This window comes from Oncorhynchus masou, chromosome 11 (assembly GCF_036934945.1).
Source record: "Oncorhynchus masou masou isolate Uvic2021 chromosome 11, UVic_Omas_1.1, whole genome shotgun sequence".
Taxonomy (NCBI): domain Eukaryota; kingdom Metazoa; phylum Chordata; class Actinopteri; order Salmoniformes; family Salmonidae; genus Oncorhynchus; species Oncorhynchus masou.
In genome coordinates, this window is record NC_088222.1 from 29,404,578 (window position 1) to 29,422,444 (window position 17,867).

The 17,867-nt window shown below is 43.6% G+C and overlaps 1 protein-coding gene and 1 pseudogene across 2 annotated transcripts; one reads left to right on the forward strand and one right to left on the reverse strand.

Moving 5' to 3' along the window:
* The first annotated feature begins 976 nt into the window (after positions 1-976).
* On the forward strand, positions 977-8,615 carry LOC135548462 (RING finger protein 214-like). Of its 2 annotated transcripts, XM_064978083.1 has the most exons (16): positions 977-1,044; positions 1,152-1,214; positions 1,348-1,513; positions 1,602-1,661; positions 1,874-2,014; positions 2,134-2,267; positions 2,419-2,487; positions 2,619-2,715; positions 2,877-2,965; positions 3,073-3,160; positions 3,298-3,393; positions 3,498-3,829; positions 3,970-4,087; positions 4,187-4,357; positions 4,465-4,566; positions 4,838-8,615. In XM_064978083.1, exons 2-16 carry the CDS (start codon positions 1,177-1,179, stop codon positions 4,898-4,900), a joined length of 1,764 nt encoding a protein of 587 aa, XP_064834155.1. In that variant the 5' UTR covers positions 977-1,044; positions 1,152-1,176; the 3' UTR covers positions 4,901-8,615. The 2 variants fall into 2 exon arrangements, with proteins under 2 accessions (XP_064834155.1, XP_064834154.1); XM_064978082.1 differs by having other exon boundaries at positions 989-1,214.
* A 473-nt stretch (positions 8,616-9,088) lies between these two features.
* LOC135548463 (apolipoprotein A-I-like) lies at positions 9,089-10,988 on the reverse strand (annotated as a pseudogene).
* Between the last annotated feature and the right edge of the window lie 6,879 nt (positions 10,989-17,867).

Genomic DNA, 17,867 nt, shown 5'->3' on the forward strand with positions numbered 1-17,867 from the left:
TCAAAATTGGATTTGTTTTCAAATTCTTTCTGGGTCTGTAATCTGAGGGAAATATGTGTCTCTAATATGGTCATACATTTGGCAGGAGGTTAGGAAGTGTCCCCCCCCCCCCCCCACACACACTTTGTTTTTACACTGCTGCTAAGCACTGTTTATTATCTATGCATAGTCACTTTACACTTTGACTAACCTGTACCCCCGCACATTGACTCGGTACCGGTACCCCCTGTATATAGCTGTATATATCGATATTGTTATGTACATTTATTGTGTTACCTTTTGATTGATTGGAATTTTTTTTTGTTTCGTTTTTTTAATAAATATTTTATTAACTCTATTCATTAAACTGTATTGTTGGTTAAGGGCTTGTAAAGTAAGCATTTCATGGTAAGGTCTACAATTTGATTTGATTTGCCTTCGGTGGCCTTTCTCAGTAGTCAAAGATTTCCTTCATTTTGGATCAGTCACAGTGGTCAGGTATTCTGCCACTGTGTACTCTCTGTTCAGGGCCAAATAGCTCCGTTTTTTTGTAAATTCTTTCCAATGTCTCAAGTAATTATCTTTTTGTTTTCTCATGATTTGGTTGGGTCAAATTGGGTTGCTGTCCTGGGGCTCTGTGGGGTCTTTTTTTGTGTTTGTGAACAGAGCCGAGTACCAACTTGCTTAGGGGGCTCCTCTCCAGGTTTATTTCTCTGTGGGTGATGGCTTTGTTAAGGAAGGTTTGCTTCCCTTAAGGTGGTTGTAGAATTGAACAGCTCTTTTTGATCATTAGCGGGCCTAATTATTCTCTGCATGCATTATTTTGTGTTTTACGTGAAATGTATATATATTTTTAAGAGAAATGCCTTGGCGGCTGCGGTGCAACTTTTAAATTGTCCAAAAACCCGCGACCAATACATTTTAACCCGCGATATTGTTTTAAAGTTGTCCAATGACAGGAAAATCACGAACATGGCAACACTGCTGCGCTGCGTGAGCTTACCCGGAAGTGTATGTCAGCAAACGTGTAATGTTTATAATTTTCTAACGTGGTTTGTCGATGAGGTAACACACAACATCTTAATTTACCGTTTTTGATTACTAATAATGCACCTTGTCATTTAAGCTACAGTTTCCCAACACGTTTACTGCTGTTTAATTCCAATTTCTAGTCATAGAAACTAGCTAACTAACGTTATGGACTGGGGATTGGCGCTCGAGGAGGACATGGCGCGGTAAGACCGGTGACTGTTATCTTGGGAGCTTGTGTTTGTTATGTGGAGTGGGTGATTACACGCTGTTATATTAGCTGAGTACGCCTACCTAACGAATTATTTACCCTAGCAAAAACAATTCTGTCCCCCCCAGCGAAACCTCCGCCACGGGAAACCCTGAGCAGCAATACAACCCCTGGTCCAACCAGTCCAACCCATGGTCAGATCCAGGCTGCACCTCGGGATCTATAGGGGAGCTGGAAAAGCTGGCCTCAGGGGATGGACATCATGGCACTCACTCGAAGAAGCAAGGCGTCCAGGTAGAATGAGTTTGTATAGGACAGCAGTAATTTCCCAGACAATTGTGGGCATGTGACAGAAAGTCATCTTATGTGTTGTCTCTTGCAGACGGATGCCTGGACAGCAGACAAAGATGTTAACACAGATCAGGATTGGGAGTCACTGATGGTAATGTGTTCACTCTGGGGGCATGACTGGGGTATGGTGAATCAGTGTAGTAACTCACACACAATATATATATAAATCTGTTCATGTGCATTACACAGGTTAACCTCTTTCATTCTTATTCTGTGGTTACATTTTCCCCTCTTTCTCCAACATTTCCTCTCTCCCTCCCTATTTCTTTCTCTCTCTCTCTCTCTCTCTCTCTCTCTCTCTAGCGGTCAGTGGATGAGTACAGCACTCACCTGGCCCTGCAATATGAGGAGCTGATGAAGCAGCAGCAGGAGGAGGAGGCTGATCATGGCAACCTCGTAGACAGCCTGGTTCAGAAAAAAGATGAGGGGATCCACCAGCAGCAGGTCTGTGTTCAAACACACATCTCTGTGCTGTAGGCTACGTATAGGCCTACTTGTCTTTTCATCAGCTTGAGATGTTGTACATCTTTGGTCTAATTAACTGCTAGTGACAATATTTTCAGATGCTGCTGGACAAAATCGAGTCTCTGCGTGTGAAGCTTCAGCTGAACTGCTGCAAGACCACCCGCAAGAACTTTGCAGTCAAGAAGCAAGACCTCAGCGCAGAGAAAATCAAAATGGAGGAGGAGAGGAACAGGTAGAGATATTGAGAAGAAGCTGGAAAAGGAGAAATTGGGGAAAACCCTTTGAGGTGTGGGACAGACGGTAGGCTAGGTGGTGGCCACCAACAGAACTGTGACAAGATATCCTGTCAGTCAGCCATGTTCCTCTGTCTGTCCCTCTACCAGACTGTCTCAGGAGCTGAAGGAGACCACCAGGAAGCTGGCTTTGCTGATAGAGGAGCAGAACCTGGAAAAGTAAGACTACTGAGCCACACTCCTACACTTCACCTAACCATAGACAACGTATCATATACATTATCATGCTACACAACACATCTTGTCCACAATATAATGCTATACAACACACCTACTGTGCTCATCTATAGGCTTATGTGGGAGCGGGAGCTAGCAGACTTGAACACTGAGATGGAGCGGCTACAGAAAGAGTCAGAGGAGGCCACCCAGACAGCTCTACGGGATGAGGTCAGTCTGTCCATATTTATCATCTCTACATCAGTCAACCATCACAACCCTATGACACTGAATGTTCACTCTGATTCACCTATCCACATGTCGCCATGGAGTTTGATTTGAAGACAATCGGGGATTAACCCTGATTTGTATTCTGATTTTATGTTCAACAGATTGCAGCTCTGGAAATGCAGAGAGATGTGACCATGTCTGAGGTGGACGACTGGCTGAAAGAGGCTGACCAATACATCAACACACTTAGGTACTATACTGAGCATGACCCTATGACTGAAGCTGGATGTAGCCTACATATTGTAGCTTCTCCCATAAAGGCTGTGCTTCAGTGATTGGTGTTTCCTCTATCTGCAGATTTGACCACTCTCAGCAGCACATACAACAAAGGCTGGAGTGGGAGAACAATGTGGCTGTTGTTCACAGCAGTTTGGCGGGACTGCAGGTGAGGGACAAGAGGGATGGTAGAACACTGCTTCTCACTGGATAAATGTAGGCTTTAAGAACATGACTAGTGGGGACTTTATTATTGTCTCTCTCACTCTCACTCTCTCTCTCACACACTCTCTCTCTCTCACTCAGAATCAGTTCAAGGAGCACCTTCACCTGCTGCAAAAGGGCCAACCGATGGAAAGCCTCCCTGGAGTCACATTACCACACTTACCCCAAGTCCCCACGGTCTGTGTGTGATACATGTGTGTAGTTGATTCTGACGAAGACAGTCGATGCCAGTGATTAATGTGGATACAGTATCTGTTGTTAATGGAACCATTCCTCTGCAGGTGGACTTGGTGATGAGTCCGATGATGTACGCTCCACCCCTCCCCCCTTTTCAACATTTCCAGATGGGCCCTCCTAACGCCGTGGGGATGCCCTTCCAACCCCAGCAGCACCACCCAGCTGCCTTCATCGCCCCAGCCAGATTAACTCCCCCACCTGTCCCCTCCTCTACTCCCCCTACCTCTGCTCTACCACTCCACCCAGCCACCCCACCTGTTTCCCTGCCCACCACCGTGGCCTCCGCCCAGCCCCTGCCTTTCAGTAACCCTCCTGCTTCTGGCAAACTGGACAACCTGCTGAAGAGACTGGGGGACATATTTCCACAGTGCAACAGGTGAGCTGTCTGTCACTTACTCTGAATTTACTATTCAGTAAAAGATCTTGCAGACTACGATCAATAAATATTGATTCTAGTTTCATTCTTTCCATTTACCTTCGTCTCTTTCTACTCTCCGTCCCTCTCTCTCTCTCCAGAACTCAACTCATGTCAGTGCTGCAGCAGATTAAGAATTCCCGTGGCACCATGGCTGGCATGTCTATGGACGAGGTCACACAGCAGGTGGCACAGAGACTGGCACAGAGTGAGAAACCGGTAAAACAATCACACAAACTCACACTGAGACACATTCACACTAATTGTGCACACACACCAACACAGTCTAAACCTTAATCTAACCTTTATCCTCCACAGGCTCCAGGGCCCATCAGGCCTCTCTCTGCTGCCAGGGGCATTCCTGGTCTTCCAGGCCCAATCCATCGTCCTCCAGGCCCAATCCAGAGGCCTCCTGGCCCCATCCAGAGACCCACAAATCCCTCTCAGAGACCTGCAGTAACTCAAGTCTTCCAGACAAGGCCCCCACAGGTACAAACCACTACCAACCCGCAGAAGGCACAATTGAGAATTTTAGGCTTGGGTGACTATGTACATAATTAATGTATTTCTGAGGTGCTGCTTCTCTCTCTCTCCAGCCTGTGGCTCCCAGTAATCGTAAGCTGTGCTTGATGTGCCAGAACCATGTGGAAGTAGACAGCCAGCACCCCATGAGCTGCGCCCACACTGTTCATAAGGATGTAAGTCCTACACTGAATTAAAAACATATAGATTACTGAAAACTGTATGGCTCAGTTGGTAGAGAATAGCGCTTACAACGCCAGGACTGTGAGTTAAATTCTCAGGGCCACCCATACGTAATATGTATGCACGCATGACTAAGTCGCTTTGGATAATAGCGTCTGCTAAATTGACAATATCAGATGATACTTTGCTATAACCCTAACTATGCTTAAACTAGTTAGGCACTGTTAGCTGATGTAAAGCTGATGATTTGCCTCTGTGTTTCAGTGCATCAGTGTATGGCTACAGTCCAGCAAGAACAACACCTGCCCCTTCTGCCCAGCCAAGTGAAAGGAGTAGCAAAAAAGACCGAAGGAGAAGACATGAAGGGAAAGAGGAGCTGAACAATGATAGTGTTCTGTTCAGCGTCACAGAATGGAAGAAGGAGATGGTGGAATATGATTCACATCAACTATATACACAGAGCAGACATGGTGACGTATTACTATTCCCCTACAGTGCATTCAGAAAGTATTCAGATCCCTTAACTTTTTCAACATTTTGTTACGTTACAGCCCTATGCTAAAATAAATTAAATTAAACAAGTTTCCTCATCAATTGACACACACCATGATGACAAAGTGAAAACAGGTTATTTAAGTATTCAGATCCTTTGCTATGACCCTCGAAATTGAGCTCCGATGCATCCTGTTTCCATTGATCATCCTTAAAATGTTTCTACAACGTGATTGAAGTTCACCTGTGGTAAATTCAATTGATAGGAAATTATTTGGAAAGGCACACAACTGCCTATACAAGGTCCCACAGTTGTCAGTGCAAAAACCAAACCAGGAGGTTGAAGGAATTGTCCGTAGAGCTCTGAGACAGGATTGTGTTGAGGCACAGACCAGGGGAAGGGTACCAAAAATGTATGCAGCATTGAAGGTCCCCAAGAACACAGTGGCCTCCATCATTCTTAAATAGAAGACGTTTGGAACTACCAAGGCTTCCTAGAGCTGGCCGCCCGGCAAAGGACCCTATGGTCACTGTGAAAGAGCTCCAGATTTGAGAGAACCTTCCAGAAGGACAACCATCTCTGCAGCACTCCAACAATCAGGCCTTTATGGTAGAGTGGTCAGACAGAAGCCACTCCTCAGTAAAAAGCACATGACACCCCGCTTGGAGTTTGACAAAAGGCACCTAAAGGACTCTCAGACCATGAGAAACAAGATTCTCTACTCTAATGAAACCAAGACTGAACTCTTTGGCCTGAATGCCAAGCGTCACCTCTGGAGGAAACCTGGCAACATCCCTACCGCGAAGCATGGCAGAGACTAGTCAGGATCGAGGGAAAGTTGAACGGTGCAAAGTATAGAGAGATCCTTGATGAAAACCTGCTCCTGAGCGCTCAGGACCTCAGACTGGGGCAAAGGTTCACTTTCCAACAGGACAACGACGCTAAGCACACAGCCAAGACAACGCAGGAGTGACTACAGGACAAGTCTCTGAATGTCCTTGAGGGGCCCAGCCAGAGGCCAGACTTGAACCCAATTGAACATCTCTGGAGAGACCTGAAAATAGCTGTGTAGTGACACTCTAGATCCAACCTGACAGAGCTTGAAAGAAGAATGGGAGAAACTTTCAAAACATAGGTGTGCCAAGCTTGTAGCTTCATACCAAGAAGACTTGAGGCTGTAATCGCTGCCAAAGGTGCTTCAACAAAGTACTGAGTAAAGGGTCTGAATACATATGTAAATGTGATATCAGTTTATTTTCATATTTTTGTGCAAAAATAATCAATTTGCTTTTGCTTTGTCATTGTGGGGTAGTGTGTAGATTGATGAGGAGAAAACAATAATTTTATCAATTTTAGAATAAGGTTGTAACGTAACAAAATGTTGAAGTCAAGGGGTCTGACCTTTCCGAATGCACTGTATGTGACACAATAAACAGAAGTCTTTCCCTATATTGATACAGCTGACTAAATACTTCAATACCTTTTTAAAGGCTGACCAAAAGCACATCTGTTGTTAACTGCAATGATAATCTGGCACCATAACTTATTTTTTGTTTTCACATTACTGTTGTGTGTTAACCCATAGGGATATCATGTTTGTTATGTATGCCTTTTTATTTATTGTAAAATATACTTCTCATACCCTTTGACATAATTATAACAACTTTGACATGTTATTTTGTAAGTATGTTATTTCTAATTTCCATGCATTTGGTATATTCATTTCTAATTTTCATGATTTTATGTTGAACATTTTATAATTTGTATGGCAAAAAAAATACACTAGTGTTATGTTAAGTGCCTTATTAAACGTTACACTGAAGTATGTCTCGTTGAACTTAAAACTGCCCAATTTGAATGAGCAGAATGTTGAAATACTAACAGTTGAAGTTGGAAGTTTACATACACCTTAGCCAAATACATTTAAATGCAGTTTTTCACAATTCCTGACATGTAATCCTAGTAAAAATTCCCTTTCTTAGGTCAGTTAGGATCACCACTTTATTTTAAGAATGTGAAATGTCAGAATAATAGTAGAGTGATTTATTTCAGCTTTTTTTCCTGTCATCACATTCCCAGTGGGTCAGAAGTTTACACTCAATTAGTATTTGGTAACATTGCCTTTTAAATTGTTGAACTTGGGTCAAACGTTTCGGGGAGCCTTCCACAAGCTTCCCACAATAAGTTGGCTGAATTTTGGCCCATTCCTCCTGACAGAGCTGGTGTAACTGAGTCAGGTCTGTAGGCCTCCTTGCTTGCACACACTTTTTCAGTTCTGCCCACATATTTTCTTTAGAACTTAGGTCAGGGCTTTGTGATGGCCACTCCAATACCTTGACTTTTATGTCCTTAAGCCATTTTGCCACAACTTTGGAAGTACGCTTGGGGTCATTGTCCATTTGGAAGACCCATTTGCCACCAAGCTTTAACTTCCTGACTGATGTCTTGAGATGTGGCTTCAATATATCCACATAATTATCCTGCCTCATGATGCCATCTATTTTATGAAGTGCACCAGTCCCTCCTGCAGCAAAGCACCCCCACAACATGATGCTGCCACCCCCGTGCTTCACGGTTGGGATGGTGTTCTTCGTCTGCAAGCATCCCGCTTTTTCCTCCAAACATAACAATGGTCATTATGGCCAAACAGTTCTATTTTTGTTTCATCAGACCAGAGGACGTATGTTCTTTGTCTCCATGTGCAGTTAGTTGCAAACCGTAGTCTGGCCTTTTTTATGGCGGTTTTGGAGCAGTGGCTTCTTCTTTGCTGAGCGGCCTTTGTCGATATAGGACTCGTTTTTACTGTGGATATAAATACCTTTGTACCTGTGTCCTCCAGCATCTTCACAAGGTCCTTTGCTGTTGTTCTGGGATAGATTTGCACTTTTCGCACCAAAGTAAGTTCATCTCTAGGAGACAGAACGCATCTCCTTCCTGAGCGGTAGCTGCGTGGTCCCATGGTGTTTATGCTTGCGTACTATTGTTTGTACAGATGAACATGGTACCTTCAGGCGTTTGGAAATTGCTCCCAAGGATGAACCAGACTTGTGGAGGTCTACAAATTGTTTTCTGAGTTCTTGGCTGATTTCTTTTGCTTTTCCCATGATGTCAAGCAAAGAGGCAGTGAGTTTGAAGGTAGGCCTTGAAATACATCCACAGGTACACCTCTAATTGACTAATGTCAATTAGTCTATCAGAAGCTTCTAAAGCCGTGACACCATTTTCTGGAATTTCCCAAGCTGTTTAAAGGCACAGCCAATTTAGTGTATGTAAACTTCTGACCCACTGGAATTGTGATACAGGGAATTAAGTTAAATCTGTCTGTAAACAATTGTTGGAAAAATGACTTGTGTCATGCACAAAGTAGATGTCCTAACTGACTTGCCAAAACTATAGTTTGTTAACAAGAAATTTGTGGTGGTTGAAAAACAAGTTTTAATGACTCCAACTGTGTATGTAAACTTCCGACTTCAACTGTATAGAGAAGTGAGATGGCATTAACTATTTGGACTGTTGTATTAACCTGACAATAAACATGTTTAATTACCATCTGTGATAAACGGTCAAAGAAAACCATCACCGCAGTATTTTGGAGACCTTATGCATTTTACTGACAGGATGTCATCTCTGGAGTAGAGAGCAAGATGTTAGGAACTCAGCAAAAAAAGAAACATCCTCTCACTGTCAACTGCGTTTATTGTGAGCAAACTTAACATGTAAATAGTTGTATGAACATAAGATTCAACAACAGACATAAACTGAACAAGTTCCACAGACGTGACGAACAGAAATTGAATAATGTGTCCTTCCACCAAGGCACCTGCAAGTTCCCGGACATTTCTGGGGGGAATGGCCCTAGCCGTCACCCTCCGATCCAACAGTTCCCAGACGTGCTCAATGGGACTGAGATCCGGGCTCTTCGCTGGCCATGGCTGAACACAGACATACATGTCTTGCAGGAAATCACGCACAGAACGAGCAGTATGGCTGGTGGCATTGTCATTCTGGAGGGTCATGTCAGGATGAGCCTGCAGGAAGAGTACCACATGAGGGAGGAGGATGTCTTCCCTGTAACGCACAGCGTTGAGATTGCCTGCAATGACAACAAGCTCAGTCCAATGATGCTGTGACACACCGCCCCAGACCATGATGGACCCCCCCACCTCCAAATCGATCTCACTCCAGAGTACAGGCCTCAGTGTAACGCTAATTCCTTCTACGATAAACACGAATCAGACCATAACCCCCGGTGAGACAAAACCGTGACTCGTCAGTGAAGAGCACTTTTTGCCAGTCCTGTCTGATCCAGCGACGGTGGGTTTGTGCCCATAGGCAATGTTGTTGCCAGTGATGTCTGGTAAGGACCTACCTTAAAACAGGCCTACAAGCCCTCAGTCCAGCCTCTCTCAGCTTATTGTGGACAGTCTGAGCACTGATGGAGGAATTGTGCGTTCCTGGTGTAACTCGGGCAGTTGTTGTTGCCATCCTGTACCTGTCCCGCAGGTGTCATGTTCGGATGTACCGATCCTGTGCAGGTGTTGTTACACGTGGTCTGCCACTGCGAGGACGATCAACTGTCCATCCTGTCTCCCTGTAGCGCTGTCTTAGGCGTCTCACAGTACGGATATTGCAATTTATTGCCCTGGCCATGTCTGCAGTACTCATACCTCCTTACAGCATGCCTAAGCCACGTTCACGCAGATGAGCAAGGACCCTGGGCATCTTTCATTTGGTGTTTTTCAGAGTCAGTAGAAAGGCCTCTTTAGTGTCCTAAGTTTTCATAACTGTGACCTTAATTGCCTACCGTCTGTAAGCTGTTAGTGTTAACGACCGTTCCACAGGTGCATGTTAATTAGTTGTTTATGGTTCATTGAACAAGCATGGGAAACACTGTTTAAACCCTTTACAATGGAGATCTGTGAGGTTATTTGGATTATTAACGAATTATCTTTGAAAGACAGGGTACTATGAGGTGTAATCATTACTCCAAACATTTGCAAAGCTAGCATTTCTATTGGACAGGTTCAGCAAACAGGGAAGGACCAACCTGAATCTGTCCAATAGAAATGCTAGTTTTCATTTGGAGTAATGATTACACCCCAGGTACACCAAGTTTCTTTCACCAAGCAATAGCAAGCATGAAACTGAGACAGGCCATGTTCATGTGGATGGAATCACACAGTGAAGGTGGCCACTACGTGGAGACATTCACCACCAGTTAGTGTATCTGTGCAAGTCTCAGCCGTTCTTGTTGTAATGTGCTGTTGCGAGGAGGCTGCCAGTTAGTGCCTTACATAGTTGAGGGGAGGTGGAGTCCTAACTGACCAGGGTCACAGGTTCTTATGCCTTTATGGCCGTGAAGACGGTATCTTAGAAGTCCATGACCCTGTTCTTTAGGACCTCTAAGTAGGGCTCCACCTTGCTTTGGAGGTCAGGAGGTCAGGGGTGTATGTGGACACCTCCTTCACTTCACAGATTGACTTCACAAGCTGCTCCTTGTACTCATCAGCGTAGGGGCGTCAGCTCCTCCAGTCACTCGGTCAGCTTGGTGCGGACAACCTCAACTATGGGGATCAGCTTGGACTTGGTCTCCTCAACCTTGGCGCGCATCTCATCAACCAGGGTCTGCAGCTTGTCCCTCAAGGTATCCATATCCTCGCGGCGCTTGGAGACGTACTCCTGGAAGACGGGCTCCAGCTTCTTGCGATACTCCTTAACGTGCTTCTGGAGGACCTGCTGCAGCTTCTTACGCTTGGGCTCTAGCTGGGTGTGGAGGTCCTCGACATCAGCCATCACCATCTGATGCACCTGCTCAGAGGTATCAAGGAACTGGGTGCTGAAGGCATCGCCGTAGGGGGCCAGGGTCTGGGAAGCAGTCTGGGCATACTCATGCAGCTTGTCGAAGATCTTGGACAGCTTCATCCTGGGGGTACAGAGAAGTGGAGGGTAAAATGAGGGAGAGACCAGAGCAATCCATTGCTATTATGGAAAGAAGGATGAGGGTTTGTAGGGAAGAGAACATGAAGACAGAATAATCTGATAGAAGTTAACTTTGAGTGGAGATATTTTTGTCTCTTACTTGTACTCAGCTAGCTATAGAGTTCAGGCCTCTACACAAAACAATGTACTATGTCATATAACATTAGAGCTAATACTGACCTACTGCCAACAAGAGAGTCAGTGCAAGAGCGACAAACTTTATGGTGAGGGACTGAGAGAGGAGATGAGATAAAAAGGGAGGGGGATGGGTCAGATAAAAATATTGAGAAGCAAGCAACTTAACATTCAATGTTTCACACAACCAAACACATTTGAATCTAACACCAAATATTTATCCTCAAACTTTAGAGTACAAAATGCCACTGTTAGACACATTAATAACCTTTAAATTACTTTTGATGAATATGATCCATATTTCAAATGGCAAACATTTAATTCTTACATTTCTTTCCAATAAATAATATCTGCTGTCTTTCAGCAACTCTATGCCTGGTCATTCAATTCCTCCATTTTCCAATGTTGGCTATATCCTGCTTTCTTTATAAGCCCTATACCTCCCTTCGAGAGTTTCAGTGAGCCTGGATGTCTGTTACCTGGGGTGGTGCTGCTCTTTAAGTGAGGCCGATGCACAGCCTGGAGGTGTGTTGGATCATTGTCCTGTTGAGAAACAAATGATTGTCCCACTAAGCGCAAACCAGATGGGATGGTGTATAGTCGTGGCCAAAAGTTTTGAGAATGACACAAATGTGAGTTTTCACAAAGTCTGCTGCCTCAGTTTGAATGATGGCAATTTGAACATACTCCAGAATGTTATGAAGAGTGATCAGATGAATTGCAATTAATTGCAAAGTCCCTTTTTGCCATGCAAATGAACTGAATCCCCCCAAAAACATTTACACTGCATTCTAGACATGTCACAAAAGGACCAGTTGACATCATGTCAGTGATTCTCTCGTTAACACAGGTGTGAGTGTTGACGAGGACAAGGCTGGAGATCACTCTGTCATGGTGATTGAGTTCGAATAACAGACTGGAAGCTTCAAAAGGAGAGTGGTGCTTGGAATCATTGTTCTTCCTCTGTCAGCCATGGTTACCTGCAAGGAAACATGTGCCATCTGTCAGGATTTGGCCAGGGTTGTTCCGGGTTTTGGTCACTAGATGCCCCCATTGTGCTTTTTGACCTTATGTTTTTTCCCTTGTTCCCCATTATTATTTGCACCTGTGCCTCGTTTCCCCTGATTGTATTTAAACCCTTAGTTTCCCTCAGTTCTGTGCTCTGTGTTTGTATGTTAGCACCCAGCCCTAGTGTTCTGTGTATTCTTGTCGATTCCGGTGGATGCTCTTGTGGAATTCTGTTTTGTTTTTGAGTATCTCTTGAGGCTTTTTTGTGCTATTCCTACCACCTTTTGGATTTGCCATTTTTGTATTTAAGGACTTCTCCTTTTTACTTTATTAAATACACCGTCTTAAGTACTGCTGTGTCTGCCTCATCTTCTGGGTTCTGCTGACTATTCGTGGCTCAGTTGGTTAAGTGACTGTTTCTCACTCCGGAGACCCAGGTTCGTAACCGGGTCCTGACACCATCATCATTGCTTTGCACAAAAAGGGCTTCACATGCAAGGATATTGCTGCCAATAAGATTGCACCTAAATCAACCATTTATTGGATTATCAAGAACTTCAAGGAGAGCGGTTCAATTGTTGTGAAGAAGGCTTCAGGGTGCCCAAGAAAGTCCAGCAAGCGCCAGGACCGTCTCCTAAAGTTGATTCAGCTGCAGGATCTGGGCACCAGTACAGAGGTTGCTCAAGAATGTCAGCAGGCAGTTGTGAGTGCATCTGCATGCACAGTGAGGTGAAGACTTCTGGAGGATGGCCTGGTGTCAAGAAGGGCAGCAAAGAAGCCACTTCTCTCCAGGAAAAACATCAGGGACAGACTGATATTCTGCAAAACACATCCTCCGAGAGCAACTTCTCCCAACCATCCAGGAACAGTTTGGTGATGAACAATGCCTTTTCCAGCATGATGGAGCACCTTGCCATAAGGCAAAAGTGATAACTAAATGGCTCGGGGAACAAAACATCAATATTTTGGGTCCTTGGCCAGGAAACTCCCCAGACCTTAATCCCATTGAGAACTTGTAGGCAAACAAAACCCCAAAAATTTGGACAAACTCCAAGCATTGATTATGCAAGAATGGGCTGCCATCAGTCAGGATGTGGCCCAGAAGTTAATTAACAGCATGCCAAGGCAGTTTGTCGAGGTCTTGAAAAAGAACACTGCAAATATTGACTCTTTGCATCAACTTCATGTAATTGCCAATAAAAGCATTTGACACTCATGAAATGCTTGTAATTATACTTCAGTATTCCATAGTAACATCTGACAAAAATATCTAAAGACACTGAGGCAGCAGACTTTTGTAAAATTAATATTTGTGTAATTCTCAAAACTTTTGGCCACGACCGTATAGCTGCAGAATGCTGTGGTAGCCATGATGGGTAAGTGTACCTTGAATTCTAAATAAATCACTGACAGTGTCACCAGCAAAGCGCTCCCACACCATCACACCACCTCCTCCATGCTTCACGGTGAGGACTACACATGCTGAGATCAACCATTCACCTACTCCGTGTCTCACAAAGACACAGCGGCTGGAGCCAAAAATCAAATTTTCGACTCATCAGACCAAAGGACAGATTTCCACTGGTCTAATGTCCATTGCTCGTGTTTCTTGGCCAAAGCAAGTCTCTTCTTCTGATCGGTGCTCTTTTAGTTGTTTTTTTTGCAGCAATTCGACCATGAAGGCCTGATTCACATCTCCTCTAAACAGTTTATGGTGAGATGTGTCTGTTACTTGAACTCTGTGAAGCATTTATTTGTGATGCAATTTCTGAGGCTGGTAAATCTAATGAACTCATCCTCTGCAGCAGAGGTAACTCTGGGTCTTCCTTTCCTGTGGCAGTCCTCATGAGAGCCAGTTTCTTCATAGCGCTTGATGGTTTTTGCGACTGTACTTTCAAAATGTTCCATATTGACTGACCATGTTTTAATAAGGATCGGCCCCTTTTTTTCAATTTTCTCCTAAAATGACATACCCAAATCTAACTGCCTGGAGCTCAGGCCCTGAAGCAAGGATATGCATATTCTTGGTACCATTTGAAAGGAAACACTTGGAAATTAGTGGAAATGTGAAAGGAATGTAGGAGAATATAACACATTAGATCTGGTAAAAGATAATACAAAGAAAAAAACAACAATGTTTAGGTATTTTTTGTACCATCATCTTTGAAATGCAAGAGAAAGGCCATAATGTATTATTCCAGCCCAGTTGCAATTTAGATTTTGGCCACTAGATGTCCGCAGTGTATGTGCAAAGTTTTAGACTGATCCAATGAACAATTGCATTGCTGTTCAGAATTTGGTATCAAGACTGCCCAAATATGCCTAATTTGTTTATTAATAACTTTTCATGTTCAAAACTGTGCACTCTCCTCAAACAATAGCAACCATGTCACAACACAACTGATTGTCTCAAACGCATTAAGAAGGAAAGAAATCCCACACATTAACTTTTAACAAGGCACACCTGTTATTTGAAATGCATTCCAGGTGACTACCTCATGGCGGCAGGGTTGCCTAGTGGTTAGAGCGTTGGACTAGTAACCAGAATGTTGCAAGTTCAAACCTCCGGGCTGACAAGGTACAAATCTGTCTTTCTGCCCCTGAACAGGCAGTTAACTCACTGTTCCTAGGCCGTCATTGAAAATAAGAATTTGGTCTTAACTGACTTGCCTAGTTAAATAAAGGGTAAAAAAAAGCTTGTTGAGAGAATGCCAAGAGTGTGCAAAGCTGTCATCAAGGCAAAGGGTACCGTCTTTGAAGAATCTGAAATATAAATATATTTTGATTTGTTCAATACTTTTTTGGTTACTACATGATTCCCCATGTGTAATTCATAGTTTTGATGTCTTTACTATTATTTTACAATGTAGAAAATAGTAAAAAATAAAGAAAAACCCTTGAATGAGTAGGTGTGTCCAAACTTTTGACTGGTACTGTACATGCATGGGTTACTGGGTTTGCCTGATGCTATGTACTGGGGTTACTATCAATCCTCTGAATGTCAAAGTATTAACATTTTTCTGGAACGGCAGATGACACTTATCTATGTGTTGTTTCTGATATGCAAAATCTTAGTACATAAATTGTATACATTAATACTGACATACTTTACGTATGTAACTGGATATATTCAATATCACTAAACATGCCCTAGTGTTGGATGTCATGATAAACAATATTTGTTAGATCCATATACAGCAGGGGTATCAAACAAATTTTGCCCACATTTGTTCTTCAACGATGTCCGGAGGGCCGCACTGAATTTATAAAACATTTCCTTGCTGTCAAAACTTGCAAAAAGAGAGTTCTCTATTGTTTAAAAAAAAAAGAAATCTTGATGCTCCCTGACTATCAAGCTTTCATTACGTGATTATTAGCGAGCGGGACACAGTCAATTAACGGTATGCATGTTGGTCCATTATAATTTCTACACAGTTTCAATTTGGTTTTAGTCATTTTAAATTATATTGAGTTTGTTTCCCCCAACAACATCAAAAAATATATATACAGTGCATTCGAAAAGTATTCAGGCCCCTTGACATTTCCCACATTTTCTTACATTACAGCCTTGTTCTTAAACATTTTTTAAAAATTCCCTCATCAATCTTCACACAGTACCCCATAATGACAAATCTAAAACAGGTTTTTAGACATTTTTACTTATTCATAAAAAATCAAAAACATACCTTATTTACATAAGTATTCAGACCCTTTGCTTGGAGACTCGAAAGTGAGCTCAGGTGCATCCTGTTTCCATTGATTATCCTTGAAATGTTTCTACAACTTGATTGGAGTCCACCTGTGGTATATTCAAATCGATAGGTGTGTGCCTTTCCAATTCATGTCCTGTCTATATAAGCTCCCACAGTTGACAGTGCATGTCAGAGCAAAAACCAAGCCATGATGTCAGAGGAATTATCTGTAGAGCTCCCAGACAGGATTGTGTCAAGGCACAGTGCTGGGGAAGGGTACCAAAACATTTCTGCAGCATTGAAGGTCCTTAAGAACACAGTGGCCTCCATCATTCTTAAATGGAAGAAGTTTGGAACCACCAAGACGCTTCCAAGAACTGTCCACCCGGCCAAACTGACCAATCGGAGGAGAAGGGCCTTAGTCAGGGAGGTGACCAAGAACCCGTTGGTCATTCTGACAGAGTTCCTCTGTGGAGATTGGAGAACCTTCCAGAAGGATAACCATCTCTGCAGCACTCCACCAGTCAGGCCTTTAAGGTAGTGGCCAGACAGAAGCTACTCCTCAGTAAAAGGCACATGACAGCCTGCTTGGAGTTTGAAAAAAAGGCACCTAAAGGACTCTCAGACCATGAGAAACAAGATTCTCTGGTCTGATGAAACCAAGATTGAACTCTTTGGCCTGAATACCAAGCGTCACATCTGGAGGAAACCTGGCACCATCCCTACGGTGAAGCATGGTGATGGCAGCATCATGCTGTGGGGAAGTTTTTCAGCGGCAGGGACTGGGAGACTAGTCAGGATCAAGGGAAAGATGAATGGAGCAAGAGCGCTCAGGCCCTCAGACTGGGGCGAAGGTTAATGAGAAGGGTGTGCTTGAAAGGATGCACATAACTCTGCAATATTGGATTGTATTGGGGAGAGTCTCAGTCTTAATTCATTTTCCACACAGTCGGTGCCTGTATTTAGTTTTCATGCTAGGGAGGGCCGAGAATCCATTCTTACATAGGTACATGGTTGCAAAGGGCATCAGTGTCTTAACAGCGCAATTTGCCAAGGCAGGATACTCTGAGCGCAGCCCTATCCAGAAATCTGGCAGTTGCTTCTGATTAAATGACATTTTCACAGAACCGCTTGTTACAATTTCAATGAGGCTTTCTTGTTCAGATATTGGTAAGTGGACTAGAGGCAGGGCATGAAAGGGATAACGAATCCAGTTGTTAGTGTCGTCCGTTTCGGGAAAGTACGTGCGTAATTGCAAACCCAGCTCACTCAGGTGCTTTGCTATATCACATTTGACATTATCTGTAAGTTTGAGTTCAATGATGGAAAGACTTGTGTGTTGTCCTCGTTATTGCAGACAGTGTTCTGCAAATTGAATATAGTTGCAGAGAGTCCCTGTAATCCTAGATTCAGATCATTCAAGCAGTCACCCAGATAGGCCAGTCGTGTGAGAAACTCGTCATCATGCAAGCAGTCAGACAAGTGATAATTAAATGTAACCTTTATTTAACTAGCAAGTTAACTTTAAGCCCATCTCTCAATTTAAAAAATGTGTCAATACTTTGCCTCTTGATAACCAGCACACATCAGCTCTACTGGTAGTACTGCTACGACCAGCAGTACTATACCTGCACCTGTCGACGACACAAGTTGTTCTGCTTCCACGAGCACATCCAATGCTAGCATGAGTAATTCTACATTTGTTTCTGATGGTCAAACGTCCCTGTCGGTTGTTTGGGGCTTTCCCTGGTAAGGGGGCAGTAGCTCTTCGGCTGCATTAGATTCACAACTGTCAATGTCTATGCTAGCTGGGCCAGCAACAAATGTAGAATTACTCATGCTAGCATTGGATGTGCTCGTGGAAGCACTGGTCGTAGCAGTACTACCAGTAGAGCTGATGTGTCTCTACGGACGCGGCCTTACTTTTTCAAACCATTTATAAATTTTCTAGCAAACGGAATGAGCTGCAGCTACGTTTGGCTACATA